This window comes from Podarcis tiliguerta (assembly GCF_965153285.1).
Source record: "Podarcis tiliguerta genome assembly, chromosome: 6".
NCBI lineage: Eukaryota > Metazoa > Chordata > Lepidosauria > Squamata > Lacertidae > Podarcis > Podarcis tiliguerta.
The window spans coordinates 94652047-94665281 of record NC_139539.1 but is presented as its reverse complement, the minus strand read 5'-3'; the positions used below and the strand labels follow the sequence as shown (position 1 = coordinate 94665281).

Here is a 13235-nt window from a genome sequence, read left to right as displayed (position 1 = left end):
TACCTTCTCGCCACATTTTGGTCCTCACAACTAAGTCAAAGACCAAAGAATTCCCTGAATATGACAAGATTTCAGCTGAATTTTTATGTTACCATGAATCCATGTTTTGGGTGAAGATGCAGAACGTACATAAATTGCCAATGTTCTCTAGGAATTGGAGAGGTCATGCTACTAAAGAGCAAATATGCAACCAGTTTAAACACCTGATTAAACTTATAGCAGAATTGAGTTGACCTAAATAAAAAAATCTTATATATTCAGTTGCTAGAGGGCACCATCAGAATAATAGCTATGCAAATTTCAAGGAGAACTGTGGTACAATTACTGAGGCTGCAACACCTCCCTGTCTACCTGCCGCCCAGCAGCCTTGTTCTTGGTCATTTTGTGTCCTTTCCCCCCTCAGGTGATTGATGGAAACACCAATCCATACGATATTGTCCTCAAGGACTTGGAGCCACCCATCATTGGTCGATTCATCCGCTTTATTCCTGTGACTGACCATTCCACGAATGTCTGTCTCAGGGTGGAGCTGTATGGTTGTGTCTGGCTAGGTAAGTGCAGCAATTCATTGGAACTATGACCTATCAGGGTGACTTACACTGCAGGCAAATATAATTTTTGTAGAGCAGTGAGGCTATTTTGGAAGCTTCATCACTGTATTCCATCCAAATGTACCTTTTTTGTCCAAAGTTGAGCTCTTGTGGGAAGTGGGGGCAGAAGTTCTGCGAGGTTGAAGCAGAAGCCAACTGTGCATAGTGTTGATTGGCTAGCCTCTGTTATGTCACCAAGGATTCTTCTCTCCCTCCCCCATTTTTGAAAATAAAACTGCTAATGAACAGGTACCGTATTTTTCGTTCTATAGGACGCACATTTTCCCCTCCAAAAATTTAGGGGAAATGTGTGTGCGTCCTATAGAGCGAATGCAGGCTGCGCCGCTAAGCCCAAAGCCAGAACAGGGAGATGGAGCACTGCGGAGCGCTCCGTCTCGCTGTTCTAGCTTGGGGACGGCTGCGCGCACAGCCTCTCCAGGGCAGCGGGGTGCCTTCACCCTGCTGTCCTGCAGAGGCCAGCAAGGCTGTTCCCAAGCCAGAACAGCGAGACGGAGGGCTCAGTCTCGCTGTTCTAGCTTGGGGATGGCTGTGCGCACAGCCTCTCCAGGGCAGCGGGCGCTGCGCTCCAAAGGCTTCAGGGATGTTTGAGGCTGGCGGTGGGGGAAAGCAGCGCTCCCCCCCCCCCCAGCCCCACAAGCCTGGGTGAATGTACCTTGAACGCACCTTGTTTTAGAGGGGGAGAACAAGAAAAAAAAATTTCCCCCTGTTCTCCCCCTCCTATGGTCCGGTGCGTCCAATGGAGCGAAAAATACGGTAAATCAATGTGGCGCTTTAAAGGAAAAATAACATATTTTGCTAACCCACCACACAATGGCAGTGATCTAGACAAATGTGTCCATAATTAGTGTCTGCACCCAACTGTTCTGAGGGTTTTCCTTTGCAACAGATGTTCCCACCCACAACATGGACAAATGGCTTGCCAGAGTCTTAAAAAGAAAAGAAAAAGTTTTCAAATTATTATGGAACCACAGAGGCAAGTGAAAATAACAAAAAATACAGGGCATACAAAATCTAAAAACATTAAATAATAACACCCATTTTAAAACAATAACAACCATACTTCACTCGATGGCATGGGGAGGGATACCTGTACATCTGAAACAAAACTGTGTGAAATAAAATCCTACCAAACTGAATAGAAATGAGCAGGATCTTCCTGTCCATGACTTAGGTTTTATTTTTTATGCAATAACTAAATTCCAGAGATTATTTTTACCATAAGGATATAGACACATATTTAAATGATTGTCCCTGCTGTGCTATAGAGATGCTGGCAGCTGCCAGAACCCAGGTCCAAAGTTCCTTCATGCGTCTGTCGACACATTTAGTAGGAATAACTGTGGATAAATTTGAATATGTGTTTTAATAATCTTTAATATCTCCTAATAAATTTCATCCCAGAATAAAGCAACCTGTGGGTATTCCTACCAGATATGGAGGGGAAAGTCCCTTTAGTTCCACAGCCAGTTTCCTAGATTAAAAAATAGTTTCGAAACTGAGCTGCTGAGATGCAAACGTGCAGAAAAGCTCTCATTCACGGCTGTACTTAGCTGGGTTATGGCTGTTCTTGGTCACAGATTGTGGCCATTTTTGTTCGCATTACTCTGAAATGAGAGCAGCAAAGAGGAAACTAGAGAGGGAAAGTGGGGGAAGTGTGGAACTGGTCAGGGAAAAATGTCTCAACTGGCAGCATATTCCTTTGCACAGTGATACGTCTAATTTACTTATGTGTATCACTTTCAAATGTATAATGTTTCCTGGAACTTTAAAAATTCATAGAAATCCAGTGGTTTAGAAAAGTGTCCAGTGGAGTGCAGAAATAAGTCACAGGAAGAGGACAATTTAAGTGACAGAAAGCAAAATCTGCTGTTCCCGATTGAAGATTTAATGCTTGAAGGAAAAAAGCATTCAGTTTAATTTAAAGGGCTAGAATGGGTAACTTTATGTATTTATTTTTTGTTCTTAATTTCATTTACTACTTTTTAATTGTATCATAATACTTGATTAGAAATACTTATTAATAATGTTATAGTTATAAAATAGGAAAGTAAAGATAGCATTGTCTTAATAATGATAAATACAGCATTTTGAAAGCTCATTTGAGCATTTGAAGTGCTTGGTATCCATTATTTTGCAATCTGATGGCAACCCTGTAAGGTAGGTCAGTATTTTTCCCTGTACATGTTGGGGGGGGGGTAGAATTACAGAGAGAGAATACACAATCACCCCTTAATAGTACGCAGAAACATGCCCCCCCAATCTCTGAGCAGTGAGAGATTCCAGGGTTCCAGGTGTTTACTCAGAGTTCACGTTTCCTTTTGGAAATGAGGAACAGTGGAGACTATGGGGTCTTTAGGATATATGGTTTATTTACACACATAAACAAGCTGAGCCTTAGATGGAGGGACTCACAGCATTAAAACACCAAAAGGATCTTGTTTCTTGCATAGTTGCAGCCTTGGATTCAAACAGAAATCGACCATTGCTCTGACTCTCCCTGACATTCAGCGGTAAAACACGGGGTTTCCCAGGGAAAGTGCAGGGGCAAAACAACAAACAAACAAAAACAAACAACTCTGTTCAGACATTGCGCTTTAAAGCCTGGACCTGCGCCTAGAAAGCACAGCATAAAAGGAAGTCTGGATGAGGCCTTAGTTGCTAGCTCCCAGTTCCTTATTTGCACAAAGGTTTGGAACAGAGATTTATTGTGAAGTTTGAAGGGGACACTCCTTCAGTCATGCCGTTATACTATATGGACTAGATATTGATAACTTATTTTGAGGTGCAGGGGTATATTAACTGTAGTTCCTGATCAGGCTTACTGATTGAGATCTGTTTCAAATAAGGAGCTGGGAACTTTATCAGGGGTAAAGAAATATGTGTCAAGTTTTGTGCCATGAGGTCCTATTTTCAACCCTTTCCCAGACTAGTTTACACTGTTAGAAACTCTGCCCTTTTTGCAGCTTAAAGGCACCACAGAGGAGCAATTAATTAGGATCACAGGAAGTACTTTCTTTAAATTAATTAATCTGCAGTATTATCTTGTTTTAGCTTCAAAGAGGTTGGAGTCCTTAGAACATAAGACTACCTGAACTGCAGGAAGGCGTGGTTCAGAGGGCTGGAGTTTATTGCGCATTTATTCTGATTTGTTTGCAGGAAAGTGTTATCCCACACTTTCAAGGCCATTTCCCCATCATTTTCCTTCCCACAAAAACTCATTTTTAAAAAATCTCTATGCCACTTAGAGATTTTTGAAATATCACATGGTGAGTAAGTGCTTTTTTAAAAAAGCAATTTTGTTGCTCAGCCGTGCCAAATCCACTAACTGCACAACCTAAATTTGCAGGTGTCCGAATGATTCCACTTGGAAGCAGCCTAGACCTCAGCCAGTCTTTCTTCCCATTTAGCTTATCTGTTCCCAGTCCCCAGGCTCTGTGTTTGTGGACTTCTTTCCAGACCTGTGTTCTCACTAGCAGCAGCAGCAGCCATGCAAAGGTAACCCCTGTTCCATCTCTTTACAGATGGGCTGGTTTCATACAGTGCTCCTGCAGGGCAGCAGTTGGCTCTACCTGGTGGCACCGTGATTTACCTGAACGATTCAATCTATGACGGGTACAGGTGGGTTCCTGAGTATCACGCAACTGGGAAAGGTTCATGATGGGTGGAAGGGAGAGAGGAAAGCCTTCAGCCAAGTAAATATTTCAGAGTGAAGGGAACAGCCAGTCTCATTGAGTTAAGAAACATAACAATAGTTTCACACTTAAAGACAAATTGTGAAGAGTAACCAGTGCCTTTTTTCTAGAAAAATAGGTGCTGGTACTCACCATAAAGTTGTTACAGTAAGTGTCTCACTTTTTAACAAACAAAAAAAGAGGTTCCGGTACTGCATTCCCTTGAGTACCCCCTGGGGAAAAAAGCACAGAGTGTAACTCTTTTTTTATAATTTTTGGTTCTCCATCCAGTTTCTTCCTTGTGGTGTACTTTATAGTTTAAAGGGCATGTGTGTATCCAGTGCAACAACCTGCCCCCAAGTTTTGTATCCAACCTAAGCCAGTGGCAAAAACTAAGTCAAATGTGATTGTTTTTCAAGAATCTGCTCTATTTTCCTGCTATTTGGGGAATTTGAACATAAGAACATGAGAACAGCTCTGCTGCATCAGACCAGTGGCCCATTTAGTCCACCATCCCTTTCTCACAGTGCTCAACCCTTCAAATAGCCCTCAGAAGGTTGTCAGTAATAAAATGAGATAATATCTATAAAATTTCTGCCAGCCATCTCTTTCTGTACCTTTATACTTTCTCATGGTCACACAACAACCCAGCCAGATGGACAGGGTATATATGTATGTATGTATGTATGTATGTATGTATGTATGTATAAACAAACAAACAAACAAACTTATAATTATCCTCATCCTCTAAGTTCAACCAGAGACAGAATTAATGCTCATTTTTCATGTGATCAATTTCTTGTGCGATGTCTACCCCTCACATTTTTGTGGAGCATATGACCTTTCTGCAAAATTAATTGTTTCATTGGCTTTTACTATGGTATTTGAACAGATAAACAGCAAAGCCTTCATGGCATGCAGGCCACTTTGTCTCATGGGACTTGCCTGAATGAGTTTGGGATTCCCATGTGGACAAATTCCCAAGTGACTGCATTAAAGACCACAATCACTTTCTAGAACTGAAGGAACTTTTCCAGTAACTTCGTTTTCTTTTTCCTGTATGGGGAACTATTCCACAAAGCAAGTTATCACATGGAAATGACCCAGCAAAGACACCATAGCTCAGGGGTAGCCAACATGGTGCCCCCCAGATGGCCAGCATGACCAGGGATGATGGAAGGTCTAGTAGTCCATGGCAGCTGGAGAGCACCAGGTTAGCTGCCCCACTGTAACTAGATTTCTAGAGAACTATCAGATTCCTTCCTTGTGTAACCTGGGACTTTCGGAGCTTCCTGGAAGCCCCCTGTGCCTCACAAAAAACTCTCATGGTGATTTGGGGATCATCAGGGCATGTACAAAAATGCTTTACATTGCATCACATGAGAGGAATTTACTGTATCAAAAACTAACGTGAGAATTTGTCTATCCCTGGGCTAAATTGGACTTCCAACCGAGTTTCCAGCTGCCAATTCCACAATTTATCCATCCATTAAATGGTACAGGAAGCCACCATCTGTCTCCCTTGCCCTCCTGTTTGAGCCGGGACAATCTTGCTGATATTGAGAAGGAAAAGGTTGGGATTAACTGTGTTCTACCCCCCTCCCCCTCTTTTAACCTGCCACTCCCTAGCATGACGGAAGGACTAGGCCAGCTGACAGACGGGGTTTCAGGCCTGGATGATTTTAGCCAAACCCACGAATACCATGTATGGCCTGGTTATGACTATGTTGGCTGGCGCAATGAGAGCACCACCAACGGCTATGTGGAAATTGTCTTCGAATTTGACCGGATCAGAAACTTCACCACCATGAAGGTTAGTTGCTAAATTCAGTGCGTGCTCCCATGTTTTCTTTAGACTGGCAGCAGAGCGCAATTTATAGAAGGTGTGTAGGGATCCTTTTCCTGCCGCCCAACCCCACGTTTCAAACCTCAGGTCTGAAGGCTCCAGCTGGTGCAAAAAGGTTTGGCCTGACTGTTGACTGGGGCAGACCAGTGCTAACAGACAACTTGGATGCTCAAAAGCTTACACTGGCTTCCTATATGCTGCAGGACCAAGTTCAAGCTTCTTATATTAATTAACAAGCCCCTTATCTGCTTGGGTCCAGGTACCTCAAGGATCACCTAATCCCTTATATCCCACCCCAATCACTGAGGTCTTGAGGGACCCAGTTTTATGGGACTCATTTCCAGTAGAGGTCAGAGGCGCTGAGCTTCCAACACCTTGCAAAACCGTTTTTATTCCAGTTGAAGTCTGATTTTATAGCTTTAACCTATTTTTATCTTTTCTGTATTGTATTTCTGAGACTATGGTAGTTAAGTATATATAAATGGTTTAAATAAATAAATAAACTTTTGGCCTACACACTTGAGTAACTATTATGATAAACAATTACACATGGGCCTTTGTTCTAAATATGTGTGCCAAAGTCCAAATCTCTTACCTTTAAAAAGGGGTCTGTGTATTCATTTGACCTGTGTTGATGACAGCCATTTTGAAATCTGACATGGCACTTCTGGTTGGCAGGAAAGAGTGCAGACCCTGCGATATAAAAGGATCCAACACTCAGACACCATCTTCTGGGGCTGCAATCCTGTGCAAGTCATGTTACCCGTACAAGTTCTCAGACCCCCCCCCCCAAGCACTTGTTGGGGGCATGGTGCCCCAAAATATGTGTTTTGGGGCACCACACAATATTTCTGCCCTGAAAAAAACACTTTTTCAGGGTGAGAGTGTACTGAAATCGTGTGAGCTCATGGTGGCCATTTGGGCTGCTGTCCTCTCACGAGAAAAATCAGGATGCCCAGTTTTTTTCTAGGACAGTTGATGTGTTTAAGAGTGGCACTGGCAAAGGATAAACAGGTGTTATATTTTGTGCCTTATGCAGAAAATTCAAATGTTATCTTTCCCTTCCACTAACTGATATGGGACACAATCCACTGATATCTTATTCTACTGAAATTGATGAGAGCTTGGGTCGAGTAAGAGCAATGGTTTCAAGCTGCATCCCATTCATTCCCGAGGGGCCTGTGCAGGAGAAATCAGGAGAGAAGAGCCTGGCTTAGCCTAGCACCTCAAGGGTCCAACCTGATGGATAGAATGGGTGGAACAAGTGGCAAAACAGTCAAGAAGAAAATAGTATGTGTGCGTGCACGCACTGTGCTTCTGGACCTCAGTCCTGAAATGCTGCTGCTTCCCCAGAGACCCTAAGAAGGCTAAAATTCTGAAATTTTGTCATACACTAGGATCTGGCAACCAAAGGTGTCAGGACAAGAGTCCAGAACACAATTCTGTAAAAGCACAACCAATTAATTGCTGAAGGAGGCATCTTATAGCTTGATTACTCAAAGGGAAGCTGCACTGAGCTCAGTGAAGCTTACTCCCAAATATATGTGCATAGGAGCAAAAGCTTAATGTGGCTGCCTTGCATGCAGTTACAGTGGGAGAGTATTATTACTTATTTATTTCATGACATTTATATAACACTTGATTGCTTCCCCTGTTAATTTTCTATCTTTCGCTCTCTGTTTAATGTAGCAGGGCTTTCAAAAAATGTGGCAACCTTAGTTGGAGCATCTCATAGTCTCTGGGTGGGATCACGTCACCTCATGCTCACCCATCTCATGTCTCCATTACACAGGTTCACTGCAACAATATGTTTGCCAAGGGAGTGAAGATTTTCAAGGAGGTGCAGTGCCACTTCCGCTCTGACGCAAATGAGTGGGAGCCTAACGCCATCTCCTCAGTGCTGGTGTTAGATGATGTGAACCCCAGTGCCCGCTTTGTCACGGTGCCCCTTCTCCATCACATGGCCAGTGCCATCAAATGCCAGTTCTACTTTGCGGACACCTGGATGATGTTCAGTGAGATCACCTTCCAGTCAGGTATGACACAGGGATGGGTGATGGAACTGTGTGTGTTTATGTGTATCCTAGTAAGTGAGGGATATTTTGGGAGGGAGCCAGGAATCCTTGTTCATCGCTAGAAGGCCTGATGTGCTGGGAAAGTAGGTTTCATTCTCTCATATGTCTGGACACAGCATAGGCTGATGACCTGTATTTGTCATAATGATATACAAGATATGTGGATCTGTACAACACAGAAGACCTGCTCTGTATATGCAGCAAAATTGGTTCAGTGAACAGGATTGTGCCCTAGCCACTCCTGCCTCATAAGCCATGTAGGCATTCGCTCTAATGTCTAAAGTGTGCATAGGTGCATACAATTCATTGCACATAGGCCAGGTCTATTTTTCCCAGGGAAGGATGCAGTTGATGGACCAGAAAGTCAGTTAGGAGTTCCTTTTACTAATTCGTAAACAGTGGCCTTTCCTGGAGAAGTCAGACATATTCCTTTTTCTTGTTACTGCCAGGTTGGACTACTTTAATTCACTTTACATGGAATTGCCCTTGGAGTCCAGAAACTGCTGCTGCCAGGTTGTTATCAGGAGTTGGGCAGACACAGCTGATTGTACCATGGGTTGCCAGCTAGTTTCTAGACTCAGTTCAAACTGTGTGAGAGCCTCCAGGTATCACTGCCTGTCCCTTGGGCATCTTCCTAGGCTACAGCCTTTATTGGCCTTGCTCCCACCTCACCTGGTGTGTTTTTGCATGGCCAGAATGTGTCTGTCCCTGAATTGTGATAATCTCTTCCTTGCCTTTGTGTGGTAAGTTGGGTTCAAGCCATACAAAATTCGAAGGTTTCTACACCCACCCACACCCCTCTCCAGCCAAGCGAAAGTCACATCTCTGCTCATGTTGTTGCCTTTGGCTGTGCCTGCCACTGATATGCCGCTCCAGGTATGCAATGGAGGGAATATGGCTGCTGGGCTGAAAAGGGCCCCCTGTGGTTTAGACCTTTAAAAAGCCCTAAGCAGCCTGGGACCGCAGGGTATCTACCTTCCTCCCATAGGAGCCTGGTCACAGAGTGAACTCCTAGAGGCTGAGGTCCCTTCAGACCCCCCACATTTGAGGGGACTGTCCCCCAAATTGATGGGCTTTGCTATTCAAATGGTGCGCATGTGCCGCATATTGTGATCAATTATGTGGGGCAGGGCTTACTTTCCCCCTCCCCCATATTTTATTCAAGTTGGCACTCCTGAGCCTGGTCTAAGCTTTGCTTAGTCTCTGAGGCCTGTCCTCTTGTCCCTCTCACACTTTCCCTCCCATGTCTTCTTGCCCTGTTTTCAATGTGGTCCAGGGCTGGGTGTTCCCACTTGTGAATCTTGCCTCAGATTTTATCCCTGGAATCCCATGTTTTCCTGTTCTTTGGTCCTATAATCAATAGTCTGCTTCTTGTGTTCTCCCCAACTTCAGCTCTGCCCACCTACGGCAGTCAGATAATCAGGAAACCAGATAATCAGGGAACCAGATGCTCAGAAAGCTGGATAATCAGACAGTCATTTGACATACAAAAGAAGTGGGGAGCCTTCCAATAAATATCATTGTATCACAAGTTTTACATGAGCAATAAACAGGGGAAAGTAAAATAAATAAATAAGACATGCTGAGAAAACCAGAAGTGCTTCTCAAAGCTGAAGAGACAACTGGGGAAATTACCCTGCAGGGGTAGGTGGGGAAAGAAGGAGGGGGGGGGGAGCAGACTCTCCCCAACAAATGAAGCACATGAAATCCGATTCAGGAGCTATGTTAGGACTGGTTCAGAAGAGGGACAGATTTTTATTCAGGTTTTCTGCAGACTGGCATTTGCTCCAGTTCAACAGTAACCAGTGGGTTTTCCTGGGGAAAGTGGTGGGACAAAAACCCTATTGGACCCGTGATACTAGATCAGTAGGAATCACAGGTCAGACAAAAATGTGGATGGGCCACTGACAGGAGTGTAGTTGGTTGGCCAAGGGAAACCGCCTTTTCCATAACCAAACCTGATGTTTTAATCACTGTTTGTGTGACTAGAGGAGCAAAGAGGCTGTGTGCGCGGCCATCAGGGGCTTTCACATCTTTCTTCATTAAGCCAAGGTACGATAATTGAAACCAGCTCAGTGTCTTGAGAAGCACCTATGATCTGATTTTCCACATTTAAAAATGAAAGTTTCAAACAACCACTGTGTCTGCTGGTGCTGTTGTTTAAGTCTGGATCCCCCCCCCCCCTTTTCTTTATTAGATGCAGCCATGTACAATAATTCTGGAGCCCTTCCTGATTCTTCAGTGACTCCTACTACTTATGGTATGTGAGAAGCTAGTTTAGAATGTGGACCATAAAGTGATCTACCTGGAATCTTTTGGATGAGCTAGCTGTGGAACAATTCTAACTTGGCACCAGGGAGATGCAGAGTAGCAGGTCTGCACTGCGGTGGAGGGGTGGGGGTGGGGCCCTTACTTTCATTTTGCTACTCCTGCTCCAAGATGTCTTTCCTGAGGGACCCAAAAATAGGACCACTTGGGAGATCCTTCACCATTAGATGATGATGATGATTTATTTGTATCCTGCCAATCTGACTGGGTGGCACCAGTTACTCTGGGCGGCTTCCAATAGATATGAAAACAATAAACATTAAAAAGCTTCCCTATACAGACTGCCTTCAAGTGTTTTCTAAAGTTTATATAGTTACTTATCTCCTTGACATCTGTTGGGAGGGAGTTCTACAGGGTGGGCGCCACTACCGAGAAGGCTTTCTGGACACGGCCCAGGAGAAAGGAGCAGAACCGCTGTATAACAGTGCCCCCAGCTCCCAACCTCTTCCCAGCCAAGAGGATACCATGGTCAAAAGCTGCTGCAAGATCCAGCAGAACCAGGAAACAGCTTTCACCTCTGTCCCTAGTCCGCCAGAGCTAGGGACCACGAGACCGAGGCAGTTTCAGGCTTATGAAGGGGCCTGAATTCCAACTGGAAGGGGACCAAATGACCCGTGTCCTCCAGATATGCCTGGAATTGTTCAGCGGCCACCTGCTCAATCACCTTGTCCAAGAATGGAAGATTGGTTAGATCCAAGACCACTGGCAGCCTTCCCTGAAATACCTTATTTCAGGCCTTTTTCCTTCTACCAGAAGGGACAGCCGTAGCTTTCCACCCCCTTGATCGCAGCTGGACCTCCCATCATAATGAAGACCAGTGGCATTCTTCAGCAGAGGGGAACCTATGTGCCGTCTTGAGCCCACTCACTCAATAGTGGAAGGGGCTAGAACTGCATTCTTAGTTATTCAGGCTGCTGTTCTCAGTGTGAATAGAGGCAGTATTTGAAAAGACACCAGGAATAATTCTGATGGAGTGGGGAGGTATGAAACCTGGGGCAAAAGATGGCAGCTTGCAATATGCCATATGAAAGTCTTTTTAATTTTCATAAATTCACCTAAAGCTCACATTTTATGGTTGCATTCTGACAGATCCAACCCTCAAAGTGGATGATAGTAATACTCGCATCTTGATTGGCTGCCTAGTGGCCATCATTTTCATCCTGGTGGCCATCATTGTAATCATACTCTGGAGACAGTTTTGGCAGAAGATGTTGGAAAAGGTAAGCCTGCAGACAGATACAGTGCACATCTGCATTAGAAACTTAATTGAAGTGAAACTTAATTAAGTGAATAAGTTACTTCCTCAGGATTAAGCATGGCACATGCAAGTAAGCATAGAAGTGTGAGTTTAGTATCAAGATTTGAAGCAACCTGTTCAAGATCCTTTCATAACTGAGTATCTGTCTGTTGAGGAAACCTACTTGTGCCCTTAAGCTGTTTCCTATTCATAAGGACTCCATCTCTTTCTCCCTCCCTCGTTCTACGCTTCTTAACTTAAAATAATGTTAGTCTGGCCCAAGGAAAAGCTCTGTACGTCTTGCATGCGCTTGCACCAATGAATATGATTGAACAGGGATGTTAATATCAGTTCATAAAGCCAGTCTCTCCCTGTTCTGCCTGTTGTACAGTAAAGATGAAACCTTGACTTGCTTCCAGGCCTCTCGCCGGATGCTGGATGACGAAATGACTGTCAGCCTCTCTCTGCCCAGTGAGTCCAGCATGTTCAACCATAACCGCTCCACATCATCCAGTGAGCGAGAATCAAACTCCACTTACGACCGCATATTCCCACTGGCTGCAGACTACCAGGAGCCTTCTCGACTCATCCGCAAGTTACCTGAGTTCACCCCAGGGGAGCAAGAGGCAGGTGAGAGCAACCAGGCACTCTCTTGATCTTGTTCCCATATTTGCTCTATTACCCTGGGCTATAAACCCCTGTCCCAGATTCAACGTTTCTTTCCCCCCCCAAAGCTAAGGGGGTGAATGAGATTGAATTCTTTACTTAGGTACTTTTATACTGCCTTTCAGTCCCAAAAAAGCTATCATAAGGTAGTTTTGTTATGGTTCTAAAAGCACAAATGTATTTTAAAACATAAAATAGCAGCCATCTCATAGAATATATAGATAAAAGAGTTATTAAATTAAAAATCAACAGCCTTATTTAGTTAAAATAAATTGTATGAATTTTCTGAATTTTGCAATGTGGGTCTTCTGCCATGTAATGCATACAAAAACACATGTATTGTGCTAAACTGTGTCTAAAAACGCATATTTCCATTAAAAAAATATAAAACCACATTATATTAGGAAGCCCTACCCTGCAAAAATGTGTAAATTATGCAGAGTTGCGTACAAAAGTTTATTAGGAGAAATTCACACGCAGGTGAATTTTCATGAGCACAAAAAACAACTGATGTGCAAATGTGGAGAACTGAACTTAAGATTGGTTCATTTTATTGATTCAGCACTTTATATACCACCCTTCAAGTGAAGATCCGAGGGTGGTTTACAGCACAAAAATACAAAATGAAAACGCAAAATACTTAACAGCCACAAAAACCAATAACCCCCTTCCACAAAGTCATTTAAAAGGCCATTAAATTGTTTAGTAAGTCAAAGGTCTGGTTATAGAGGAACCTTTTTTCCTGGCATCCAAAGATATGTAGGGAAGGTGCCAGGTGAGTCTCTCTGGAGAGAGACATTC

General features: G+C 43.7%; 1 protein-coding gene across 1 annotated transcript in view; it reads left to right on the top strand.

The window, feature by feature from the left end:
- DDR2 (discoidin domain receptor tyrosine kinase 2) overlaps positions 1–13235 on the top strand; it is a 68527-nt gene that overhangs the window by 31169 nt on the left and 24123 nt on the right. The window contains exons 5-11 of the mRNA XM_083446411.1: positions 404–551; positions 4133–4229; positions 5912–6095; positions 7921–8164; positions 10401–10463; positions 11621–11751; positions 12188–12398. Of these exons, the coding sequence (XP_083302537.1) occupies positions 404–551; positions 4133–4229; positions 5912–6095; positions 7921–8164; positions 10401–10463; positions 11621–11751; positions 12188–12398 (1078 nt within the window). The remainder of the gene's footprint in view (positions 1–403; positions 552–4132; positions 4230–5911; positions 6096–7920; positions 8165–10400; positions 10464–11620; positions 11752–12187; positions 12399–13235) is intronic.